The sequence below is a fragment of the Canis lupus genome, chromosome 10 (genome assembly GCF_011100685.1).
Source record: "Canis lupus familiaris isolate Mischka breed German Shepherd chromosome 10, alternate assembly UU_Cfam_GSD_1.0, whole genome shotgun sequence".
Taxonomy (NCBI): domain Eukaryota; kingdom Metazoa; phylum Chordata; class Mammalia; order Carnivora; family Canidae; genus Canis; species Canis lupus.
In genome coordinates, this window is record NC_049231.1 from 27,758,191 (window position 1) to 27,785,486 (window position 27,296).

Below are 27,296 nucleotides of genomic sequence, written 5' to 3' on the forward strand. Positions count from 1 at the left end.
TCTGGCTCCAAAGAAGATCTTTTACTGAGACTTATTTAAAATCCAAATAGTCCTTAATCCAAATAAACTTCAACTCAGCTGAATTGCTGATGGCTGATCTAGGCAAAGGCTTCATGGAGACAAAAATAGGCCCCACCTACAAAGACCCTAAAATGAGTTCCTAACAAGAGTGTGAATGTCCTCAGGGTCTCTGTCCCATCTTCTTCAGAGTTCGATTGAGCTAAAAGAAAAAGAAAAGCCAAGTTAGATATAGTTATTTCACCAACCCTTTCCCTCTAGTGTGCATGATCACCAACCAGGACAGACCCCTGGGCTGACCCCCTGAAGTCAGGGAGGGGTGTCTGATACAGGTATGGGTGTCCACTTTGTGTGTATAAAGCCCCAATTAGGTGCTCCACTCCTGATACTCCTATGGCCCTGCACAATTCATGCAGACTATTCTCCTACCTGCCCTTCACACGCCACACACACACACAGACACAGACACACACACACACACACACACACACACCCTATATTGCTCTGGCCATTTTATAGACACAGGGCTCAGAGTGGCTAAACTTGCCAGGACTGCATCATCCTGCAGGAAGAGCCTCATGGCATGGACCAGAAGAGCATAGTAGCGACCTCTGCTGGAGAACTCAAGACACCAGGACAAAGTGGCTCCAGCTATGGCCACAGAGACTAGCACGCACACACCCTGCATCCTTGTAGTGTCTGGCCTGACCCACAAGACCTCTCCTAGGGCAAGAAGTGAAATGCACCAAGTCTGTCAAAACACAGCTTCCTGTCCTCTGCCTTCAGGAACTGGCCAGACCTGTCTTAAGTCAGAGAGTAACTGCCAAATGGGGAGGGATGGGTAAGAGCAGGCAGTGAATCCACCCATATTAGGAAATACCAAGGAGGGAGGGGAGAACTGGCCACCCGCAGAGAGAGATCTTGGAAAGAGATGCTCTAGAGAAGGCTGACACAGCAACTGCTATAACAGGCCCAACCCCATTCCCCAAACCCCAAGCAGCCAGCCAGTCTCAGAAACTTTAAAGGGCCAACTTGGGGCCTTCTAGAAATGAAAAATAAAAAATTTCAAAACTCCCCCACCTAGTTCCTAACCTCTGCCTCCAGCCCACAAACACTGTGACTGCTCACCTCCTCAAATTTGTGAATCTGCCGGATGAAGAAATCCCCATAGCGCCTGGCGACCTTGGTGTCTGCAATGTGGATCATGTCCTGTGGGAAAAGCAGAGTCAGAGAGGAGCAGTGAGGTACAGCCACTTAAAGGACTTTCAAGTAACCATGCTGCTAAGTGCTAGATAAACCCCTACAGTGGTTTACAAAAGCAAACAGGAAAAAAACTCAATGGAAGAGCATTACCAGTTGATAGCAGCTCTTTCTAGATGGTTGATTTTAATTTTGTTAATTCATTTATTTTTATTTGCAAGTCTTTTTCAATGAACAGGAAGCTTTCAGCAATAAACACATTCTTCAAGACAGCATTTTAATCTCATACAATATTTTATGAGTGTAAGGTTGTGAGTCCAGATTCTAAATTTTGTTTTTAGCCCAAATGTGGTTGAATACCATTTTACTTGTAAATTCCTATGTAATCTAAGTTAAGACCCAAGAACTTTCTGCATCTATTTGATGGGATTTTTTTCAAGTCAAGGATAAAAAAAGAAAAGCCAGAAAGACTGAAAGCGGGGATGCCTGACTGGCTCAGTCAACAGAGTGTGTGACATGCTCTTGTTCTCGGGGTCACGAGTTCAAAGGGGGGGTGGGGGGGATGTGGGGGGGGGGAAGAACATACTTTAAAAAAATAAAATATTTATTTATTTATTTTTAAAGATTTTATTTATTTATTCATGAGAGACACACACAGAGAGAGAGGCAGAGACACAGGCAGAGGAAGAAGCAGGCTCCATGCAGGGAGCCCGACGTGGGACTCGATCCCAGGTCTCCAGGATCATGCCCTGGGCCAAAGGCAGGCACTAAACTGCTGAACCATCCAGGGATCCCCCAAGTTACTAATTCTTAGGAGAAGTGTTTTATTTATTTAGAAGTAAACTTTACACCCAACATGAAGCTTGAATTCACGACCCTAAGATCAAGAATCACATGTTCTACCAACGGCACCAGCCAGGCATCCCAGGAGAAGTATTTTAGTAAAGCCCATCCAGGAGCACCTGAGTCGGTTAGGCATCTCCCTTTGGCTCAGGTCATGATCCCGAGGGTCCTGGACTTGGTAGTGAGCCCACTTCTCCCTCTCCCTCTGTCCCAGCCCTGCTCCTGCTCACTCTCAAAAATAAATAAAATTGGGGATCCCTGAGTGGCTCAGCAGTTTAGTGTGTCCCTTCGGCCCGGGCTGTGATCCTGGAGTTCTGCATCAAGCTCCCTGCATGGAGCCGGATTCTCCCTCTGCCTGCCTGCCTGCCTGCCTCCCTCTCTCATGAATAAATAAATAAAATCTTTAAAAATAAATAAATAAATGAAATCTTAAAAAAAAAAAAAAAGACAATCTATGGGACACCTTGGTGGTTCAGCGGTTGAGTATCTGCCTTTGGCTAAAGGTGTGATTTTGGAGTCCCAGGATCAAGTCCCACATCGGGCTCCCTGCATGGAGCCTGCTTCTTCCTCTGCCTGTGTCTCTGCCTCTCTCTCTCTGTGTCTCTCATGAGTAAATAAATTAAAAAAAAAAAAAAAAAAAAAAAAAAAAAAAAGACCATCTAGATAATTGGGGCTAGTCCAGCTGGGTCACAAAGTTATGATAGGAGGATGGAGCAGGTTACCAATACTGCCAAAGAATATATGTCAGGCACCAAGAATAAATTCGAATAGGACTTTAAATAGTTGATGTGAGGGATCCCTGGGTGGCGCAGCGGTTTGGCGTTTGCCTTTGGCCCAGGGCGCGATCCTGGAGACCCGGGATGAATCCCACATCGGGCTCCCGGTGCATGGAGCCTGCTTCTCCCTCTGCCTATGTCTCTGCCTCTCTCTCTCTCTCTCTCTGTGACTATCATAAAAATAAATAAACAAATAAATAAATAGTTGATGTGGGGGGCGGGGACACCTGGGTGGCTCAGTGGTTGAGCGCCTGCCTTTGGGTCAGGGTGTGATCCCGGATTCCTGGGTTCGAGTCCCACATTGGGCTCCTTGCGTGGAGCCTGCTTCTCCCTCTCTCTGTGTCTCTCATGAATAAATAAATAAATAAAACCTATAACTTCTGCATTCATAAGCATCTATAAAATTATTACACACACAAAAAAACCCTTAAGTGGACCACTGACAGCCAGTCTCTAAAACCACATGTACTTTTTGTAATAACCTACACCACTCAAATGTCCATCAGCATTAGAATGGGAAAATCGCAGCCAACTACTGCAGCAGTGAGCACTGATGGACTGTTGTGCATGGCGATGCTCTCAAATGTAACACTGAGCAAAAGAAGCCAGTCACAAAGAAAGAGCACATGCTATGTCAGTCCATTACACCAAGTTCAAAACCAGGCAGCACTAATCTAGGTGCTAACTAATCTAGGGTGGGGACAAGTCAGGAGAATAACTCCGACTTGCTGAGTTACTTCCAAAAATCTGTACCATCCTCTCCTGCTTTCTTCTCCAATCTTCTCTTCTGCCACAATACCCTCTCACAGGCCACTGCAGCCACACTGAAGCTGTCCCTCAAAAATACTGGATTCACTCCTACCCCAGGGCCTTTGCCTTTACCGCTCCCTCTCCTTGGAATGCTGCTCCCCCACATACTTGTTTGGCTAATTTCTTCACCTCCTTCAAGTCTTAGCTACAATTTAACTTCCTGGACAAAGGCTACCTGGAGCACCTTATGTAATAATGCAACCTCTATCTTCTAGCACCATTACCCTTAAATGCATAGCACTTGGCAATTTCTACCTATGAGAAAATAAAGGAAATTTTCAACTTTTCACTGTGGGCCCTGCTCCTCGTAAAACATTTACCCAGGGTCAAAATGTCTTGGCAAAACCTCAAAGCATGGGTTCTGTTCCTGTCCCAAGTACACACTGTACAGCTGCTTCATTAAAAAACAAAAACAAAAAGCAGCATTCCAAACATAAAGAAAAAAACCCTTGCTGATTCCCATTAGACTCCAGTCTTACAGCCTTTCTGGAAAGTCTTTCATCACGACTTATAACTCTTTATGTAAAACAAAAACAAAAACAAAAACGTATATACTCTTGCCCAACTGTTCCTTCCCTGGAGCACTCTCCTCTTTGTGAAGACTGTGTATTTCCAAGCAGCCATCTTAACTTGTGCCCAAATGAAACTTTTTTCTTTAAAAATTTTTAAAAAGAGGGATCCCTGGGTGGCGCAGTGGTTTGGCGCCTGCCTTTGGCCCAGGGCGCGATTCTGGAGACCCGGGATCGAATCCCACATCGGGCTCCCGGTGCATGGAGCCTGCTTCTCCCTCTGCCTGTGTCTCTGCCTCTCTCTCTCTCTGTAACTATCATAAATAAATAAAAATTTAAAAAAAAAATTTAAAAAAAAATTTTTTAAAAAGGTGTGTTCATTTTGCATTGATACCTACCACATGGTCTGCTTCACGATAATGCCTGTTTTTTAACATTAGAATATGGGTGCGAGGGCAGAAATCTTTGCTGATTTTGTTCACTGCTAAGTCCCACCCAAATGCTCAGAATAGCAGGCACCTGGTAAACACTGCCTACTGAATGGATAGACAGAGGGCCCCAGAGGATGAGGCCAGGGGGCAGCCATACCTTATCAATGTAGAAGTCAACTTCGGATGCCGACTGAAATTCACCGTCAAGGGCAGAGATGCCACTGGTCCACACTAGGTTCTTCATCTTATGCTTGAAGACAAGGAGCTGGATCCTGAACTCCTGCTCTGTGAGGTCCAGGAAGCCGGCCAGCTTGGCCACAGGCATGGTAGTGTACAGCTTGAGGAAGCTACGGATGGTGGAGAGCTGGGCCTGCTGCTGCACTTCATCAGAAAACACCTTCAGCTGCTGCAGGAAGGGCTCCTTGTGGTAGTTGGGGTGCACATTATCATAGTTGGGCACCACAGGTGACAGGAATTTGGGGCACGAGTAACTGAAAAGTTCCTCATAGACCTGTGGGTCACCCTTCTGCATGCGTAGCATCTTATCCCCGTATTTCTCCCGCAGCTGCAGGTGAATGCTCTCATCGATTCGCATGGGGTACATGGTGAGGGCGATGGCCAGCAGCGCGTGCATCTGCTCATTTTGCTTGTTAATCTGGGGATGCAAGAGAAATTGGTGCGGGGTCAAATGAGATAGACTTTCTGAGGTCCCACATCCAACGTGGCTCCACCACCCTCCCAAGTACACTACGCTCAGACCTCTGATTTCTCCCTAGTTTACCTCGGTCAGTTAACTTTCCCGAAGTCTCTCCTAATCTGCCCTCTAGATCTACTGAACTTCTGGCCCACTTCCAGAGCCTCTGGAACTGGCTCCTAGATTCCTTTTTTTTTTTTAAGATTTTATTTATTCATGAGACAGAGAGAGAGAGAGGCAGAGACACAGGCAGAGGGAGAAGCAGGCTCCATGCAGGGAGCCCCACATGGGATTCAATCTTGGGTCTCCAAGATCATGCCCTGGCTGAAGATGGCGCTAAACCACTGAGCCACCCAGGCTACCCTGGCTCCTGGATTCTTTAGTAGAGCCTTCTTCTCACTCTCCCTGGCCCACCACACTTCACTGGCACATCAATCCTCCCACATCATTATGACCAAGTCACCCAGAAACTCTGATGGCACCATAATGCCTATAAAGATTAAATACTTCAGCTGGGAGTCTGGGTAGTGAAGGTTACCCAGAACCAAAACCCCAATTTGACTAATCTACGGCCCTCCAACAAAGTAGTTAATTGTGCTGCTACATCACTGTACTACAAGTTTCAGCACCTTTGCTCTGCCTAGATACCTTCCAATTCTATGCATGTCTTGGACCCTCCCTCCTCCATGGCAAACTGCTTGAGGGTTGTACCCCAACTAACTCACTTTAAAACACCCACAGCCCAGTGAACACTCAGCAAATTGTTGCTGAATAAATGTAGGCACTGCTGGGGGACAAAAGTAAAACAAAAGATACTGTCCTTATCGTCAAGGAGTTCATGGTCTGAAAATAATAGGCACAACAAAAGAAACTAAGAGTAGACCAGCCATTAAGAAATCATCCTACTGAAAGGACATATAAAAGGCAAAATTTTGGATAGCATTTACCAAAAACTGTTGGCATAGGTACCAAGACATCAAGCTGGTCAAAGGCTTCCTTACCATCTCATACTTGTATGTAGTCCTTTGGAACATGCTCTTGGTCCTTTGGATGTAGAGGAGGATATTGGCAAATACCCGGATGGCATCCTGGTAGCGACGCATCATCAAATATGCAAAACCGACATAGTAGTATGTGGTGACCTGACACTCAGGCACACGAGAATACATACTCTGTGGAAGGAGGCAGAAGCATCCGTAAGTCCCCAAATCAATACATCCCAGAGAGAGTCTGGAAGTTGGCAGGGTCCAGTGTCAGCTGAAGTAGAAGCCCCCTGTAGAAGCCCTGAACTACCCAGGGGAAGCCCTGGTTCTGGAGTTAGAGGCTCTGAATACAGATTATACCATTTACTAAATCATATGACCTGAGAACTCCATCTTGTTAGATATAATAAAAAGGGACTGGATCAGGTGACCTTAACATTTCTTTCAGCTCCATATCCCTCCACATCTCAGTTATGTATTCTTCCTTGCTTTCTACTCCTTGATTTTCCAGGTAAACCCAATAAAGAAACAGATCAACAAGACTGAATGATACATACACACGTGTCCAGAAAATACCAGTTTTTCTGTGGCTAAGAAAAAACCACCACAGCTAATCATCATTATACTATCCTAGAACTAAGTCTCTCACAAATTCCTTAAATAGTGAAACTGGAGTAATAAAAATCTACGTTATCATTGTTTTGAAAATAGAAAGACCGCTGAACATTTCAAGTATTACTAAGCAACAAAGAGAAAGCACCTTGTCCACATGCAAGTCTCAATTTTCAAATGGCCTGGGGAAGAATCTTCTTTTTGCTCCCTGAAACTTGTCCTTATAGATTCTCTCAAAGCAGAGTCTCTGGCTCTGGGTAGCAGGGCAGGGGGAAACAAGTAATCACCTTCTTATTCAGTTCAATATTCTCCAGCACCTTGATGGCCTGGTAGTAATCCCCTAAAAGGGAGTGCAGACGCAGAAGCCCCACCAGGCTGAAATACCCAAGCATCTTGTAAAGGGAGTGCCGTCCATACTCGCCAGCCACACTCTCGGGGTCACCTGAGAGAAATAGACATGGTGAACATTTCAGCAGGGGCAGGTGAAGGAAGGGAAACCTGAGCCTTGAATATTAATCAACTCTTCACCTACTACTGGCCTCTAAAGCTTCCTGCAACAGGGAATAACTGCCTTCAAAGGAACACCCAGAGGCAACATGCCTGACCTTAAACTAATCTTTTTAAAGTAATCTCTATACCTAATGTGGGGCTCGAACTCATGACCCCAAGATCAAGATCACATGCTCTACTTACTGACTGGCCAGGTGTCCCTGGCCTTATACTAATTTTAAATTTACCAACAGGAGTTGCGTGAGGGGAGTGGCTGTTGTGGTTTTTGGTTATTTTCTTGGTCCCAAGACACCTGAGAATATGGAGATGGCCCCTTTTATCAGGAGCAGTTACTCATCAAGGCAACTACTTTCAATAAGTTCATGGGGTCAAAGCTGTTTTCCTAATAACACTAAGATCCTATTTGTCTTTCTCACTAGAGTGAGATTTGCACTGATGGTGCAAAAACAACAGTGGGTACAAATGACTCACAACTTAGCATAAACCAGGCAGTGGTACCAAACTGCATTAGCAATTACTGTATTCTTTCCCTCACGCAGTAAAAGAACCAGCCACTTTTTTTCACGAAAACCATTTTTACTTAAAAGAATGACTGACAAATTATGGTTACTTAGAGTATCTGGCAGACATTTTCTTATAAATGAATGAGGTGAGCCTGTTACATTTCAGTAAGAACTGACAGTGCCACTGCCAATGAAAATGTGAGCTTTTTTTTTTTTTTTTTTTTTTATGACAGTCACACAGAGAGAGATAGGCAGAGACACAGGCAGAGGGAGAAGCAGGCTCCATGCACCGGGAGCCCGACATGGGATTCGATCCTGGGTCTCCAGGATCGCGCCCTGGGCCAAAGGCAGGCGCCAAACCGCTGCGCCACCCAGGGATCCCGAAAATGTGAGCTTTTAAGCAAAAATCATAGTTTCCCATCCAAGTACTAACCGGGACCGACCCTGCTTAGTCAAAAATCATAGTTTTAAAAACGTTTATCTGCTACCCTGAGTCCAATAGCTTCCAAATATAGATTTATTTGATGAGGCTGATGACCAAAGTATTTTTTTTTTTTTTTTAGGTTGTATAATAAAATATGTCAGCTAGGGCACGTGGGTGGCTCAGTGGTTGAGCGTCTGCCTTTGGCTCAGGTTGTGATCCCAGGGTGCTGGGGTTGAGTTCTGCATCGAGCTCCCTGCAGGGAGCCTGCTTCTCCCTCTGCCTAGGTTTCTGCCTCACTTTGTGTGTCTCTCATGAATAAATAAATAAAATCTTAAAAAAAAAAAAGCATTTAGAAAATCTTTATAACTCAATAAACCAGTATTTTACAAAATTGTGCAGCATAAAAAGATCCTTTCAAGCTGCAGGATAGACCAATACACCTTAACATAACAAAGTAAAAGTTCATTGCTAAGGTTCCAAATTCCTCACTGCAATTCACAAATACAAAACTCCCACTGTCAAGTTTGGATGTGGTAACAAAGAACATCAGAACCACCTGAAAAAGCTGTTAAGATACTCCTCGCTTTCCCAACTCCAGGTCTGAGTGAGGCCAGATATCCCTTATATATTGTACCACATACTGTAATTGCTGAATACAGTAATTGCTGAATATGGAAGTACACTGAGAATCCAGCTTCTTTACAGAGCCAGGCACTAAAGAGATTTCCAAAAATGGCACTCTTCTCACAGGGAAAAAGAAAATGTATATAGATAAATGCTGTGATTCTCACTCTTTAAAGACTGTACAGCAGTTCTGACACCAAAAAGCGTGAGAAGTGCTTGGCTACATAAAGGTCCTGGAGACACAGTAGAAGCGTCGGCAAATCAGACCTCCTGAGTGCTGGTCTGTCAACCCACAGAATGCCAAGCTCAACATTCCTCAACATCAGCACTTGGCTACTGTTCACACCCAACACCAAAGAGAAGCAGCCCACAGCCTAAGCCATGGTGATTCCCCTGGGCTGCATGTGGCCTCTATTCCACTGGACAGATGGCAAGCAGCACTCACCACCACTTGTGTACACCTCCAATTGCCGGTTAATGTTGGATTTGTCGACCAGGGAGTGGAGGACATTGAGGACACTGTGAACATTCCAGATTTTGGGATTGGAGCGAAGGAAGTCAATCTCTTCCTCTGACTTCTTGGCAGTCTTACAGCGGTACTGACTGAATGACTGAAACTGTTGAGGAAGAAGGGAGAGAGGCAGCAGTGGTACACGACAGGAAGTGTGGGGTGGCGCTGGGCGGCACGCGCACTGCATCTCATGCTAAACTGGTCTGTACACTACTTGTTTCTGCAAAATATCTCTGATTAAACTCAATTTGTGGGAAGCCTGAGTGGCTCAGTAGGTTAGGTGTCTGCCTTCGGCTCAGGTCATGATCGGGGGGTGGGTGGGGGGTGAGTCCTGGGATTAAGCCCACATCGGGCTCCCTCCTAAGGGGAGCCTGCTTCTCTCTCTCCTCCCCACTTAATGGTGTCTTAATCTCTCTCAAATAAATAAAATCTTAAAAAAAAACCTTAATTTTATTTAATACTGAATTCTGTCATTTCTCCGCAGCTAAGTAAAATCTCTAAGATGAAAGGTAGTCTGTGAAAAACATACTCAATTTGGGGTCAAGGGCACCTGGGTGGCTCAGTGGTTGAGCATCTCCCTTTGGCTGAGGTCATGATCCCAGGGTCCTGGGATGGAGTCCCGCACTGGGCTCCCCACAGGGAGCCTGCTTCCTCCTCTGCCTGTATGTCTCTCTCTCTGTGTCTCTCATGAATAAATAAAATCTTAAAAAAAAAAAAATTGGAGGTCCAACACAGCCTGGAGCCATGTAATGTCTCTAAGCTTCACAATGCAGTTAGCCTGGCTGTCAGAATGGAGTGGCTTATAACTCGTCTTCCTCAGGACGCCTGGGTGGCTCAGCAGGTTGAGTGTCTGCCTTCAGCTCTGGGTGTGACCTCGCAGTCCCAGGATCGAGTCCCACACTGGGCTCTCTGCATGGAGCCTGCTTCTCCCTCTGCCTGTTTCTCTGCCTCTCTCTCTCTCTCTCTGTGTGTCTCTAATGGATAAGTAAAATATTTAAAAAATGAACAAAAACCCCCTGATCTTCCTCTACATGGCTGGGCTGTGCCTGAATCAGGATTACGAATAATGACATGGTAGAGACAGGGTAGGTCTGTATGTGCATGTCTTGCCTACTGGAGTTGACCATCCATTCACTGGGGACAGGAACCCAGTCTGAGTTACCGCTGTACCAACCACAGAGCTTCGTCAAGTGGAAGGTACATCTCGGGCCCACATCACATGCATTTTTTAAGGCAGTGGTTCTCCATCAGTCACTCAGAAAACAGAGACCTACCCACTCAATCAGTGTTAGTTAGTTAGTTATAAAGATTTTATTTATTTATTCATGAGACACACACAGAGAGAGGGAAAGACACAAGCAGAGGGAGAAGCAGGCTCCATGTAGGTAGCCTGATGCAGGACTCGATCCCGGGACTCCAGGATCACGCCCTGGGCCAAAGGCAGGCGCTAAACCGCTGGGCCACCCAGGGATCCCCATCTCAACCAGTTTTTTTTTTTTTTTTTTTTTTTAAGGATTTTATTTATTCATGAGACACACAGAGAGAAAGAGAGGCAAAGACACAGGCAGAAGAGCAGCAGACTCCATGCAGGGAGCCCGACGTGGAACTCGATCCCAGGTCTCCAGGATCATGCCCTGGGCTGAAGATGGCACTAAACCGCTGAGTCACCTAGGCTGCCCTCAACCAGTTTTTAAAAGCTCTTGGGTAGGGGCACCTGGGTGGCTCAGTGGTTGAGCATCTGCCTTCAGCTCAGGGCATGATCCTGGGGTCCTGGGATTGAGTCCCGCATCAGGCTCCCTCTGGGGAGCTTGCTTCTCCCTCTATGTCTCTGCCTCTCTGTGTCTCTCAAGAATACATAAATAAAATCTTAAAGAAAAAAAAAGAGCTCTTGGGTCGATTCTGGTGTACACCAGGTTTATTTATTATGTATTTATTTTTAAAGATTCTATTTATTTGTTCATGAGAGACACACAAAGAGAGACAGAGATATAATATAGGCAGAGGAAGAAGCAAGCTCCTCGAAGGGAGCCCAATGTGGGACTCAATTCCCAGACCCGGAATCTGAGCCGAAGTCAATCGCCCTGAGTCGAAGTCAATCGCTCAACCACTGAGCCACCCAGGCATCCCATACACCAGGTTTAGAAACCTAGAATATAGGTCTTAGATGACCCAGGAATGCTCTTCAACTCCAAATTACCACTTTCCTCTAAGAACACAAGAAAAGGTTTCAAAAAAAAAAAAAAAAAAAAAAAAGAAAAGGTTTCCAAATTTATAACACAAGAGTAACCAGGATATAGAACAAATTCTCAAAATTCATTAAGCTAATCCAATAGAAAAATGGACAAAGGATCACTTCAAAGAAAACCAAGGTTGGTCAAATAACAGGGAAAATGCCTGATCTCTTACTGTTAGGAGGGAAATGCAAATTAAAATGAGATTACCATTTCTTTCCCAACAAACAAAAATTAGACCAATTACATCCACAGCAGAGAAAAATTCTCAAATGCTGCTGTTAGTTGTGTAATTTGATAAAAACCGTTAACAAGATACTACTATTTATTAAAATCCAAAGTGATTATGTTCTGTATGTTGACTATAGTGGTGTACATATTTGTTAAGTCTCATCAACAGTACATTTAAAACCAGTATTTCACTGTAATCAAGTTTGCTTTATTTTTTAAAGACTTTATTTATTCATGAGAGACACAGAGAGAGAGAGGCATAGACATAGGCAGAGGGAGAAGCAGGCTCCATGCAGGGAGCCCGACATGGGACTCGATCCCAGTTCTCCAGGATCACACCCTGGGCTAAAGGCAGCACTAAACTGCTGAGCCACCTGGACTGCCCTGTAATTAAGTTTTGACTCTATAAAGCTGATTTTAAAAAACTTAAAAAGTAAGGCACCTGGGTGGCTCAGTCAGCTAAGCATCTGACTCCTGATTTTGGCTTCAGGTCATCATCTCAGGGTTGTGAGACTGAGTCCTGCATTGGCTCTACGATGGGCATGGAGCCTGCTGGGATTCACTCTTTCCCTCTGCCCCTACCTGTCTCCTCCCTTGGGCTTATGTGTGTGCGCGCTCGCTCGCTCTCTCAAAAACAAAAAAAAACTTAAAAGCAAAAATCCTTCAACCAACAATTCTACATTTGGTGATGTCAAGATAGACCTATATGTGACACATACAAGGATATCACTGACTATTTATAGTAGTGGAAACTGAACACCCTCACGTTCATCACAAAAAGGGTGGTATATCCATATCGCGTACACGGCAGAAAAGAACAAAGCCATCTCTATGCAGACATGTTAAGTGTTTCAAATCAAAACAAATTACACAATATACCATTTTTAAATGGTGTATTTTATATATACACATTTATATAAATGCCTAAAAAGTGTGAACGTGGTGCCTATCTTTTCACACAGTAACCTATGCCTCTGAAAAGTCAAGGAAGACACTTATAGACAGTTTTCAAACAGTAACGACACATTCATGTTAATACCTGAACTGATAAAAATGAAAGCAGAGCGGTGGGGAAAAGCCACTTAGCCCATGTGACAGCTACCTGGCCTGCACTGGCCAGGTCTTTGTTATGAGTGAGAGCATGTTAAGTTCCTTAACAAGAGAATACCAGCTAAACCGAAGGGATTATGATAATCTTATGAAGGATGAAGAATCTCAGCACAGATGATCCTCCTTTGACTCGCTGTGAGTCTGAGTCGACAGGAACTGCCAACCTTCTAAAATTATGCCAAAGGGGCTAACACAAGCCTAGGAGCCAGAAGACAAAGGCCAGCATGGTTTGTGGTCTTCTCTGCACAAAGGGACTGAAGCCTTATCTTGAGCAGGAAGCCTCTCTCTCAAAGGGCCCTTGGAGGGCTCGCCCAGTGTACCAATCACAACTTACCTGTACTCTGTAAGCCTCTTTGGTCCCCGCAACTCAAATAATGATTTCTTCTGAAATACCCAGTGAGTTATATCATCCCCATAAAACTCATGGAAAACAAGTATTTTTCCAAATCCAATCATTCTTTTTTTTTTTTTTTTTAAGATTTTATGTTTTTATTGGGGGAGGAAGGGGGAGCGGGAGGGAGGAGGGGGAGAGTGCATGCGCACACACACCTGCACCTAAGAGGGGAGAGAGAAGCCTCCCCTCTGAGAATGGAGTGGACATGGGCTCAATCTCGGGACCCCAAGATAAGGACCTGAGCCAAAATTAAGAGTCAGCTGCTCAACTGACTGAGAATCCAGGCGCCCCTCAGTTATTGTTTTTAAGTCTACATTCTATTTCTGCAGAATCAATCTGAGAGGGATCCCTGGGTGGCGCAGCGGTTTGGCGCCTGCCTTTGGCCCAGGGCGCGATCCTGGAGACCCGGGATCGAATCCCACGTCGGGCTCCCGGTGCATGGAGCCTGCTTCTCCCTCTGCCTGTGTCTCTGCCTCTCTGTCTCTCTCTGTGTGACTATCATGAATAAATAAATAAAATCTTTTTTTTTTTTTTAATTTTTATTTATTTATGATAGTCACAGAGAGAGAGAGAGAGAGGCAGAGACACAGGCAGAGGGAGAAGCAGGCTCCATGCACCGGGAGCCCGACGTGGGATTCGATCCCGGGTCTCCAGGATCGCGCCCTGGGCCAAAGGCAGGCGCCAAACCGCTGCGCCACCCAGGGATCCCTAAATAAAATCTTTAAAAAAAAAAAAGAATCAATCTGAGAGATGCCTGGGTTCTCTGTCAGTTGAGCCGCCAAATCTTGATTTCAGCTTGATCCCTATCTTGGGGTCCCAGGATCAAGCTCTGTGTCTGCTCCACTCTGAGGGAAGTCTGCTCCCTCTCCCTCTCCCCAACTGCTCTCTCTCTCTCTCCCCCTCTAAAATAAATAAACCTTGGGATGCCTGGGTGGTTCAGCAGGTTGAGCATCTATCTACTTTCAGCTCAGGTCATGATCCCAGAGTCCTGGGATGGAGCCCCGAATTGGGCTCCGTTTGAATTGGGCTCCCTGTTCGGCAGGGAGCCAGCCTGCTTCTCCCTTTCCCTTGGCATGCTGCTCCCCCTGCTTGTGCTCTCTAGTTCTGTCAAACAAATAAAATCTTTAAAAAAGATTTTTTTTTTATTGAGCTAAAAGAAGGTGGTAAAGAATGATAATATTTATCAGTGTAAAAATAAGGCAATATTTCTTGATTATTCTATGGTAGGCACTGTACTAAGCACCTTTATCCTTTTACTCTATTTGTTTATTTTTTAGGTAGGCTCCACATCCAGTGTGGAGTCCAATGCAAAGCTTGAACTCATGATCCTGAGATTAAGATGTGAGCTAAGATCAAGAATTGGACACTTAACAGACTGAGCCATCCAGGCACTGCTGAACTAAGCAGTTTACATGTCATTTCCAGTAATGTTCCCAATAATCCCTATATTAGAGAAACTGAGGCACAGTGTGGTTAAGTAATTTGCTCGAGGTCCCAGGTTAGTGAACAGCAAGACTTGAAAATTATATCCCTAGGCTACACAGCCACCTGTACTTTACATCCGACACAGTTCTTAGTAGAACCTCAACAACAGCATCCAAGGTAGCTAACATTTCTGTTTTGATTATAATAGTCTTCTTTATTCTGACCTAGTATATACTCAAGTAACCACTACAATCAAGATACAGAACATTTCTGTTTTGTAGGAGAAGAAAATATAAATTGGAGAGCTTAAATAACAAGCCAGTGTTACCAGTGGCAGCCCCCAAACTAGCACCAACTTGCTTCTACCTGACTCCACCTGACTGAGGCTTCTGAAGCCTTTATTTTTCCAATCAAATCAACTCTCAAGATCAGGTTAAGAGCTTAGTCAAAGTCAGTTCAACTCTGCTGACTTCCAAGCTCACATCCAGAGGTCTTAAGCCTGACTCTTCAGAAAACCATGACTTCAAAGACCACCACTATGGGATATTTCCCACAGTGAGGAGACATTTTTATCCCAAGTATGTTTTTAACAATGCAAACAATGTTAACAGCTGCTCCTTTGTTGGACTAGTTATTTCAAATTAGACCAAGGCTGGCCAGATACCTGATAGATGAACTCATCAATGATATCCCAAAGCCACTGGTTAGGTAGTTCAAGGGGAGCAGGACCATCAGCATCTGTGTGGGAGATCACAGAAAAGTCAGAGTCAAAGCAATGACTGCTCACTCAGTAAGCCTACAGAATGCATTTTGTCATTATTCTCTTAAGACAACTCTGAATCACAAGATATTCCCCCTTCCCATTCCTATATTAAAATACTGCTAAAAAGAGCTGGAGGCCAACACTAGGCCTCATCATAGCCTCACATCCTTGGCCAAACGTCAGACTTACTAAGAATGGGGACGCCTGGGTGGCTCAGCGGTTTAGTGTCTGCCTTTGGCCCAGGGTGTGATCCTGGAGTCCCAGGATCAAGTTCTACATCAGGCTTCCTACATACAGCCTGCTTCTCCCTCTGCCTATGTCTCTGCCTCTGTGTCTTTCATGAATAAGTAAAATCTTTAAAAAAAGAAAAAAACTTACTAAGAATGTAGTTGAAGAGATTGCAGTAGTTGTAGTAGGATTCAAACCTCTGCTCCAAGGAGGGGCCCCCCTGTAAAGAGAACAGAAACATCAGGACGGATATTTATTTTTTTATTTTATAAATTTTTATTTATTTATGATAGTCTCACAGAGAGAGAGAGAGAGGCAGAGACACAGGCAGAGGGAGAAGCAGGCTCCATGCACCGGGAGCCCGACGTGGGACTCGATCCCGGGTCTCCAGGATCGCGCCCTGGGCCAAAGGCAGGCGCCAAACCGCTGCGCCACCCAGGGATCCCCGGATATTTAATTTAAATGTGTTTTACTCATGATCTGCCATGACAGCTTAACACACATGAGAACCAATGCCTACTCTTACCTTCTTAGTATACAAAGAGCGCTAAAGTCAGAGGGAAGACTAAGTACTAGAGCATTTCAAAAGGACACTGAGTACCTGACCACAATGATCAGGCCTTATAACAATCTCAACGGACTGTTTCAGAACAAGTACACAGACTTGAAGCAAAAAGATGGAAGTACAGACAAAAGCAAAGAAGTAAAATCACAGTGCTTAAAGGATAGTGAAGAAGAGCAAGTAATGCTACACTAGGCTACACTGGACTACAATAGAGGTCTTTCAGTCCCAACAGGAATCAAGGCCAGGGAGGTTCGGCAAATCCACCTGTTTTGCTCAACTGGAATATAGCCATGTGTACTCAATGTTTATGGCTGCTACAAAGGCAAAGCTGAATAGATTCAACAGAGACCATTATGGCCTCAAAGCCAAAAAACCATCTGGCCTTCACACAGAAGGCTGCTGATTGCCCAGAATCTAGACTTGATGTTGCTGGCAACTGAGAACCACTCCAGATTTCTGAGCTGGGGAACACAACACTATCTGTAATGAACTTAGAAAGAACATGGCCTTGGAATTTTAGTTCTAGTTCTTATTAACTGTGAGCTTCGGACAAGGTATTCCATTTCTCTGTAGCATGAGACTATGAAGTTAAAGTGCCCAATATAGTAAAGGTTCTTTCAATGAACTGCCCCCTCCCCAGGGTGGGGGGTGGGGTGTTTCAAAAATATGTTATATATCAGAGTACCCTGTCCAGTACCTGACAAAAAGAGACCATAGAGTCAATAAACTTCTGCTGAATCTTCCAAAGGGAAGATCAGAGGTGGTAACACCAGCTGTACTACGGGTTCTGATGCCATGGCCTTCCCAAAGAAGCTACGTTATACAGGTTAGCTAGATCCTCAACCTAGCCCACAAGGCACCTGAGCTAGAGTATCAATGATAGAAGGGAATCTTTACTTTCTATCAGATAAGCTAGTCAGAGATCTCACCAGGATGCCAGAAAATGTGGCCCCCTGCATTACTCCGACAATAGGAACTCCTCCAGCTACCACGGACAGTGTCTACTGTGGCAAGGTAGGAGCTCTAGCCAGGTCAAGTGGTCCTCAGGGGGATGAAAGCTGAGTAACTGTGAGAAAGTGGAAACACTCTAAGAAAAGATCATGATGCCGAGTTCCTTCATTTACACAGATACCCTCATGCTCCAACAAGTAACCTGTCACTATCAAGAATTAGGCACCAGATTATAGCAGTGACAACATAAAGTCCATGCACTGGTAGAGTTTTACCCTCTAGTAAGGGTAGCAAACAAAAACCAAGTAAACAATACAATGTTAGCTAGTGACATGTGCTCTCTGAAACACCAGAGTATGGCCAGGAGCCCAAGAAAGGAGGGAAAGTTGCAGGAAATGAAACCGGCAAGGGAGTCAGGGACCAGGTCAGCAGGACTATGACTAAGACCTGGATTTTACTCTAAGTGCGAGATGGGAAGTCATGGTACGATGAGGGCGGTCGTGACTTGATGAGACTCTTTCAAAGGAATCATGTGGTTTTAGGCTAAGAATAAACTCAGAAGAGTGGAAACTGACCCCAGGTAAGCAGCTACACAGTTCAGGCAAGAGATGATAATGCCTTAAACTAGTAGGGTAGTAATAGCGGTGGTGGTGAGAAGCGGGGTAGTTTCAAGAAGTATGTTGAAGATAGAGCTAAACAAGATTTGCTACAAGGTTGGAAGTCAAGTGAGAGAAAAGTCAAGAATGAGGCCAAGGTTTTTAGTCCAAGCCACTTGGCTGAATAGTTATTTATTGAGTTGACTGACATGAAAAAAGTTTAAAAGGAAAATAAGTCTTTAGTTTCAAGTATGTTAAACTTGAAATGGGGTGCCTGAGTGGTTCAGTCGGTTATGCGTCTGACTTTGGCTCAGCTCATGATCTGAGTGTCCTGGAATGGAACCCAACATTGGGCTCCCTCCTCGGTGGAGGAAGTCTATCTGTCCCTCTGTCCCTCTGTCTGCTCATTCTAAGAAATAAGTAAAACCTAAAAAAATAAAAAAGAGCTATACAGCTCTTTTATACAGCTAAGTGGAGATGTGGAGTAGGCAGCTGGATATACAAGTATGGATTTGAAGAGACGGGGATAGAGATTTTCAGTCATTGTGTATATAAATAGTACAAATGGTTACTTTAAGAGATTCAGGCATTCTAAAATTCAGAAATGACAGAAGAATCACACAAGTGCCCAAAGTTGGGAGAGTATGATATAAAGAACACTGGCATCATAGCAACCCAGGCCTGGGTTCAAATAGTTTTGCCACTTACTCCTTACATGAATTTAAGAAAAAGCAACCTCTCTGCACCTCAGTTTGCCTGCTTTGCAGGATTACTTTGAGGATTAGACTATAAATGGTTGCCAAGTGCCTAACATTATACCTGGCACACAGCCATAGTTTCATGTGTGTTTCAGAGAGCAGAAGGCTGGTAGCATTGAAGGTAAATTGCAAGGGCATCACAAGCAGAGGCAACAGAAAGTGTTTGGGAACACACCATTAAGATGGAAGGAATCCTTTTTTTTTTTTTTACATATTTTATTTATTTATTCATGAGAGATACAGAGAGAGAGAGAGAGAGAGAGAGAGAGAGAGAGAGAGAGAGAGAGAGAGGCAGAGACACAGGCAGAGGGAGAAGCAGGCTCCATGCAGGGAGCCTGATGTGGGACTCGATCCCGGGTCTCCAGGATCACACCCTGGGCTGAAGGCGGCGCTAAACCGCTGAGCCACCTGGGCTTGCCCAAGATGGAAGGAATCCTGCAACCAAATCAATGTAATGAATGCTGAGCCAGGAACTGCAGGGATGGAGAAAATTAAGGACAGACAAGCTCTGCCATGCTAGTTTGTTTAAGACAGACACCCAGCTTGCTGGATTCAATAATTCCCTCTGTCATTTCTTAAAAGAACCCTCAGAAAACATGCCAACCACTCTTGGACATTGAACCAATAGAACCTAATGATTGTGTTCTAAAGGCAAAAATGGCTTAGAACCAACAACATTCAGATACTCACACTGACTTTGGCATATATGTGCCTGTAGTATAATTCTTTGTACAAAATCAGGAAGACGGCATCTGAAAGAGATGGCAAAGAGCTGCTTTTAGCAATCCACAAAACGACTAGTCTTCAGGCAGTTTTAGGCCGCCCCCCCCCCCCTTTAAAAAGATTTTATTTATTCATGATAGGCTCAGAGAGAAAAGCACAGATACAGAGGGAGAAGCAGGCTCCCAGCAAGGAGCCCGATGTGGGACCTGATCCTGACCCCAGGGTCACTCCCGGAGCCAAAGGCACATGCCCAACCACTGAGCCACCCAGGCATCCCAAGCCCTTTGAAGGGAACAGAGGCATAAACATGATTTAAGAGACAAAATAACTTCTAAATTCTATACTTACACCCTAAGAATACACGCAACAAGAAAACTCCTCTCTCGCTTTATCTTTCAACCTCATCTTAATCTCATCCAGACCCATTTCCCTTCACCATTTAGAGATTTTTGTCATCCAGTTGCTTAATAAACACATAAATAAATAGTAATACCTTCAAAGATGGCAATGCAACATTATCCAAAGTGCAAATACATGGGTATTTTTGACTCAAATTCTACTTTAAAGAATTTATCCTACTGATATGATACAACCACTAAAAAGGAAGAGGGTAGAAAAAGAAGTTCTTTGGGTATTTTGGGTACTATACAGAAAAGAATTAACAAAGGAGGTCTGAGACTTCTATCTTCTGGCTAGTAAAGTCGGTCCTTGGCTGGCATGTGGAAACCTGGATTTCACGAGGGGGCCCAGCACACTGACAAGGGCAATCTGCTGAGGCTAAACTGTGCAACTCTATGGTTTATGCTGAACTCCTGCCTTCCTTCTGGGAGTGTGGAATTTTGGCACCTTCTAGGCAGAGGTTGTGCCCATATGACCAGCACCCAGTAAAATACTTGAGACACCAAGTGTGTTATAGGCTTCTCTGACAGACAAGTTTTCACACATGTCACAATTCCTTGTGTGAGGAATTAAGCACATCCCATGTAAAGTCACAGGAAAGGACGATTTGTAACATGTACCTGGTTTCCTTTGGATTCCACTGTGCGTGCCCTTTCCCTTTGCTGATTTTGCTTTGTATCCTTTTGCTGTAAACCTTCATACCTATAGGTACAGCTATACCCAGAGTCCTGGGAGGTGTCCTAGCAAATCATCAAACCTGGGAGTGATCTTGGGAATCCTGAAATGAAGAATACTCTCCAAAAATACAATAAACTTTAAAAAGGGAAGAAAACAGGGCAGCCCCGGTGGTGCAGCAGTTTAGCGCTGCCTGCAGCCCAGGGTGTGATCCTGGAGACCAGGGATCAAGTCCCACGTCAGGCTCCCGCATGGAGCCTGCTTCTCCCTCTGCCTGTGTCTCTGCCTCTCTCTCTCTGTGTCTCTCATGAATAAATAAATAAAATCTTAAAAAAATAAATAAAGTAAATTAAAAATAAACTAAAAGGGAAGAAAACGGCATTTGGTCTATGTAAAAAAGAAATAGGGATCCCTGGGTGGCACAGCAATTTAGCGCCTGTCTTTGGCCCAGGGCGCGATCCTGGAGACCCAGGATCAAATCCCACGTCGGGCTCCCGGTGCATGGAGCCTGCTTCTCCCTCTGCCTATGTCTCTGCCTCTCTCTCCCTCTCTCTCTGTGTGACTACCATAAATAAATAATAAAAAAAAAATTAAAAAAAAAAAAAAAAAGAAATAAACAAGTACGTACCAAGCCCTGGGAAGACTAAACAGCGAGCAAAACAGCTTGTCTTGAGCTTCCTCAGGACCCCTCAGTTACAGAATCCCATCCAGCATACAGAACACAAGGAACTCATACCTACCGTTGCCAACCTGTGGAGCTATGGCTTCAGCCTCAGGCCAAGGTGTATTCTTGAAGAACCTTTCAGTCAACTTGGTCCAGCTGAAAACAAAGCAGAAAAACTCTAGAACTCCAAAACATGAAGGACCAGAGAAAAGGCAACCCACACATTTTACAGATAAGGACCCAGGCTCACAAAGAGGAAGACATCATAGAAACAAAGTCAGGGCCAGAGCCTTCAAGTCTACAACTTTCCTCAATTCAACTTTGCACCTCAACTCTTAATACAGTGAATACTCCTTTTTATTGACTAGACAACCACCGTGTTCTTCAGGATCATTTCCTGCCTCTGTATCATGAACTCTCCTCATATTTACCAGCCTGCTGTTCCCTAATCTGGTAACCACTTTTTTTTTTTTTTTATGATAGTCACAGAGAGAGAGAGAGAGAGAGAGAGAGAGAGGCAGAGACATAGGCAGAGGGAGAAGCAGGCTCCATGCACCAGGAGCCCGACGTGGGATTCGATCCAGGGTCTCCAGGATCGCGCCCTGGGCCAAAGGCAGGCACCAAACCACTGCAGCACCCAGGGAGCCCCTGGTAACCACTTTTTAGATACTACCAACCTTCTCCCTTACCAATACTTTCCCTACTTTCCCAGAGCACTGTGCCTCCTCCTCCCCTGCCCAATCTTGGAAAAAAATCAATCTGTTTGTTGCTGTCTGATGCTACAACAGACCCACACCATCCAACCCTAACACTGCTACCCAAGATACCTCACAGCCCTCTAGGAGGTCTCTGTTCAATTTCCCTCCTGATCCCTTGAGGAGCGACTTCAACTTTACCCCACTTTCCTTAAACACCATCTGTCTTCTCCAGATCTTTCAGTTCAGCACAAGTCCCCCCTTCAAGACATGTAGCAAACACAAAGTATCTCGGGATGCCTGAGTGGCTCAGTGGTTGAGCATCTGCCTTCAGCTCAGGGTATGAACCTGGGGTCCTGGGATTGAGTCCCACATGGGACTCCCTGCAGAGAGCCTGCTTCTCCCTCTGTCTCTTCCTCTCTCTCTCTCTCTCTCTCATGAAGAAATAAATAAAATCCTTTTTTTTTTTTTTAAGATTTTATTCATTCATTCATGAGAAACAGAGGGGGGGGGGGTGCAGAGACACACGCAGAGGGAGAAGCAGGCTCCATGCAGGGAACCCAATGCGGGACCTGATCCCAGGAGTCCGGGATCATGCCCCCAGTCAAAGGCAGATGCTCAACCACTGAGCCACCCAGGGATCCCAAAATAAGTAAAGTATAAAAAACAAAACAAACAAACAAAAAAAAAACACCCACATACAATACATCTCAGTAACACTGTATTTTCTTTTTAAGAGATTTTATTAATTTCTTCATGAGAGACACACAGAGAGAAGAGACAGAGGAAGAAGCAGGCTCCCTGTAGGGAGCCCGATGCGGTACTCGATCCCGGGACTGCGGGATCAGGACCTGAGCTGAAGGCAGACACCCAACCGCTGAGCCACCCAGGCATCCCCATATCACTGTACTTTCCAAGGCACCAGCCATTCTTCTCACCACACGTTCTCCTACGAAAAGATCTACCATGTACTTGCCTTCAACTCTGGTCCCTACCTGCCTGTACTGTCCAATACAGTAATCATTTGCCACATGTGATTATTCTGCCTGAAGAATCAAATTTCAAATTTTGGTTAATTTTAACAATCAATCAATCAATCAATCAATTTAATTAAAAAACCAGTACTTAACTCAGTTACTGGAAAGCTTTCAAGTACATTTAGAATCACCCGAATCTGCTTTTTCTATCATAAATGTTATGAAATCTAACCAGAGATCAGGTATTTCCAAAACACATGAATTGAGATGTCGTTTATTTATTTATTTATTTTTTTAAAAGAGTTTATTTATTCATGAGAGACAGAGAGAGAGAGAGAGAGAGAGAGAGACAGGCAGAGGGAGAAATAGGCTTCCTGCAGGGAGCCCGACATGGGACTCGATCCAGGGTCTCCAGGATCACACCCCAGGCGGCAGGCATCACTAAACAACTGCGCCACCAGGGCTGCCCTGAGATGTGGTTTAAATACAAATGATGTGGTTTAAAAGACTTGATTTAAAAAAAAGTAAACTCATTAACAGTCTGATACTAATTATGTGTGGTGTAACATTTAAGATGAAGTAAATCATTAAAATTAATTTTACCTGTTGCTTGTTAGTTGGCTTTTCTAAAAGATTTTATATATTTATGTATGTGACAGTGAGCGAGAGCATGTGCACACACAAGGAGGCAGAGTGGCAGGCAGAGGGAGAGGGAGAAGCAAGCTCTGAGTAGAGAGCCTAACGCAGGGCTCAATCCTGGGACATTGGGATCATGGTCTGAGCCAAAGGCAGACGCTCAACTGACTGAACCACCCAGGTGCTGGTTTTTTTGTTTTGTTTTGTTTTTAAAGATTTTAAGTAATCTCTACACTCAAGTGTGGGGCTTGACCTCACCACCTTGAGATTAAGAGTCACGCTCCAACTGAGCCGGACAAGCACCCCTCTTTTTACATTTTTTAAATGTAGTCAATAAAAAAAATAACACATGTAGCTAGGATTACGTTTTTTTTTTTTTTACGATTTTATTTTATTTTTTTTAAAAGATTTTATTTATTCATGAGAGGCAGAGACACAGGCAGAGGCAGAGGCAGAAGCAGGCTCCATGCAGGGAGCCCGACGTGGGACCCTATCCCAGGTCTCCAGGATCAGGCCCTGGGCTGAAGGCGGCGCTAAACCGCTGAGCCACCCGGGATGCCCAAGATTTTATTTATTTATTTGAGACAGAGAGAGTGTGAGAGCGAGCATGAATGGAGAGAAGAGCAGAAGCAAAGGGAGAAGCAGACTCCTTGCTGAGCCGGGACCCTGACTCGGGGCTCGATCCCAGAACCCTGGGATCCTGACCTGAGTTGGAGGCAGATGCTGAACCAACTGAGCCACTGATGCTCAGTATTATTTCTATGGGACAGCACTGATCAATACACTTCTAACTAGAAAGACCTGAAGATGAAGGAAAAAAACAGTTCAGGGATTAATTCTATTCAATGATCCAGTCTTTGGCCATCTATTTTGTCCACTCTTCCTCCCAGAAAATTAATTTTAACATTAAGTTTATTTTTAAGTAATCTCTACACTGAACATCATGCTCAAACTCATGACCCGAAATCAAGAGTCACATGTTCTTCCAACTGAATCAGCCAGGCACCCCTCCCAGGAATTGTTTAAATTCTGTATCTTTGGTGAAATCTTTACTGACCATCTCAACCCTGACTATCCTGTTTCATCTCTAATGCCAATTACACAGGGCAATCCCCTCAAAACAGAAGCAACCACTCAAAGGTTGGCTCACCCTGCTATGCATTAAGTTGTATAGAATTTAAAAATTAGGCTCTGGGGGCACCTGGGTGGCTCAGTCACTTCAGTATCTGCCTTCGGCTCCGGTCATGATCCCAGAGTCCTAGGATCAAGCCCCACGTCCAGCTCCCTGCTCAGCAGAGAATCTGTTTGTTTCCCTCTGCCCCTCTCCCTGCTCCTTCGCTCTCCTTCTCCCTCTCTCTCTCAAATAAATAGTATCTTGAAAAAACAAAGGGCTCTTATGTCAGACTGTGCAGGTTCAAAATTCAACACAGGGGATCCCTGGGTGGCGCAGCGGTTTGGCACCTGCCTTTGGCCCAGGGTGCGATCCTGGAGACCCGGGATCGAATCCCACGTCGGGCTCCCGGTGCATGGAACCTGCTTCTCCCTCTGCCTGTGTCTCTGCCTCTCTCTCTCGGACTATCATAAATAAATAAAAAAATTAAAAAAAAAAAATTCAACACACGCTCAGCTAGCTATGTGACTTACACTTTCTATGCTTTGTTTCCCTCATCTGTAAGGTAAAGAAAACAATACTACCTACTTCATGGGGTTACTGTGAAGAGTAATGAGTAAATATGGGAAAAGCATTCTGAACACTGCCTAATCTATACTGATCAGACATACTAATACCTGCTATAATTACTGATAGTGATGTTATTATTTTAGGTCCTATAGGAGTTCGGGGAATACAGTCCAACAAAATAACATTTCTCCCTCAAGGAGTCACAGAAACCCCTTGGGCACTCTCTTTACAGAGTAATGATTAAACAGCCCCTTTTAAGGGGCTGCATCAGTAAACCAGCCCCACCCAGGAAGAAGGCATTTCAGTCAGCACTCTGTACCTGTTCTCATAGATGTCCTGGATCTCATATACTTTCTGATCAATGACATCGCTGGATACACGACTAGCCTGCAGCTCATACACCTTCTGGTCAATCAAATCCGAGACGGTTTTGTGAAAATACTGGATGAAGTTTTTGATCACTTCGGGGATCACCTGATAGGTCTGCTGTTCATACTGACGTTCGTAAGCCAGATCCTGCTTTGGGTCTCCTAGAGATCAGATATAATACTTTAACAAGTGTTTTCAAACCCACATGTTACAAAACAAAAGAGTAAGACCATCCCCCAAAGTAAACTCAAGTCTATAAAATCAGGTATAATTCCCTTTTAAACACTCAGTTATAACTGTCCCCAACTCACTCTCAATTCCATTACCCTGTTTCTTCAGAACACTTACCACCATTTACAATTATTTATTTGCTTATTATCGGTTTCTTCCACTAGAACCTAAATCCTATGAGGGCAAGAACCTTTTCTTTCTCGTACTCAGGTATACCCAACACCTAGAACAGTTGTACATATACTGTAAGAGAAGGGAAGACTGCGGGAAAGGGAAGTAAGTAGTAAACACTTTATATAAACACATATTTTAAATATATGTGTAAATAGAAATATATTTTTAAAGGGTTTTTTTTAAAGATTTTATTTATTTATTCATTAGACAGAAAGAGAGAGGGGAGGGGGCAGAGACACAGGCAGAGGGAGAAGCAGGCTCCATGCAGAGAGCCCGACATGGGACTCGATCCCGGGTCTCCAGGGTCACGCCCTGGGCCAAAGGCAGGTGCTTAACCCCTGAGCCACCCGGGCTGCCCTAGAAATATATTTTTAAATAGACATGTATATACACATATACATATTTTTAAGTAGGCTCCACACCCAGTGTAGAGAGCCCAACACAGGGCTTGAACTCAAGACCTGAGATCAAGTCAAGATCAAGTCGTTTAACAGGGAAACCACAGCTAGATGAGACTTTGACATGAACCATGAAAAAGGCCTAATTTATTAGGCTGTACCACCCTCCTTCTGAGAATAACTGACTCCAAACCGAGACCATGGAGAAACAGTGTTTAACAGACGCCCCTTGGGGCTGTTCAGAGGCATTCAACAAAGTGCCAAACCCTAGAAGTACCCAGCGCGCCAGACAAGCCCGTAGTCTCACCTGTGTGCATATCATAGTCGCCTGGGTAAGCATAGGGATCATAAGCAGCCTGTTAACGAAACAGATGGGAACAGTCACCAATTCGTGAATCCAAAGCGCTCGTTCGAGGATCTGTGTGCCAAGCAAGGTACTAAGGATACAAAAGTGGATAAAACACAGTCCCTGGCTCCGAGAAACTCACATGCTTGTGCAGAGGGAAGACTAAGCAGACAACGTTATGGGGCCATAAGGTAGAGCAAAGCACCAGAGGCTGTGGGAACCCACGGGGTTTGACAAGAGTGAGCCAAGCCCACAGGAGCTCAGTTACGGAAACAAGCCCATAACCAGCCCCCGTCTCCGGTCTCGGAAAACTTGAGGACGAGGAGACCGGCCATGCGAAGTGGTTGGGCCGAGAGGGCCGGTGAGGAGCCGCCAGCCATGGGAACAGCGCGAGGGCCGAGCACGCCGGGAGGCAGACTGCAGCGGGCGCGGCCCGCGGGGGCCCCTAGAGAGACCCAGACCCCTTCTCACCGCGGAGCCCAACATCCAGAGGACACTGGCCCGGTCGCGGAGCCCAGAACACGCGCAGGGCCGGCTTACCTCGGACTCGTAATCATCAGCGGGGTAAGACATGGCTTCTGGGCTCACGAGCACCCCCGGAGAGAGCGAGAAGGGCGGCCCGCGCCTG

General features: G+C 44.9%; 1 protein-coding gene across 1 annotated transcript; it reads right to left on the reverse strand.

Moving 5' to 3' along the window:
* EIF3L (eukaryotic translation initiation factor 3 subunit L) lies at positions 1–27,270 on the reverse strand. The gene is made up of 13 exons (NM_001251940.1): positions 27,209–27,270; positions 26,630–26,678; positions 25,470–25,680; positions 21,238–21,317; positions 19,391–19,452; positions 15,981–16,050; positions 15,504–15,577; positions 9,383–9,554; positions 7,164–7,318; positions 6,283–6,453; positions 4,745–5,242; positions 1,147–1,227; positions 1–220 (listed from the first exon to the last, which is right to left on the reverse strand). Exons 1-13 carry the CDS (start codon positions 27,239–27,241, stop codon positions 182–184), a joined length of 1,695 nt encoding a protein of 564 aa, NP_001238869.1. The 5' UTR covers positions 27,242–27,270; the 3' UTR covers positions 1–181.
* Positions 27,271–27,296: the final 26 nt, after the last annotated feature.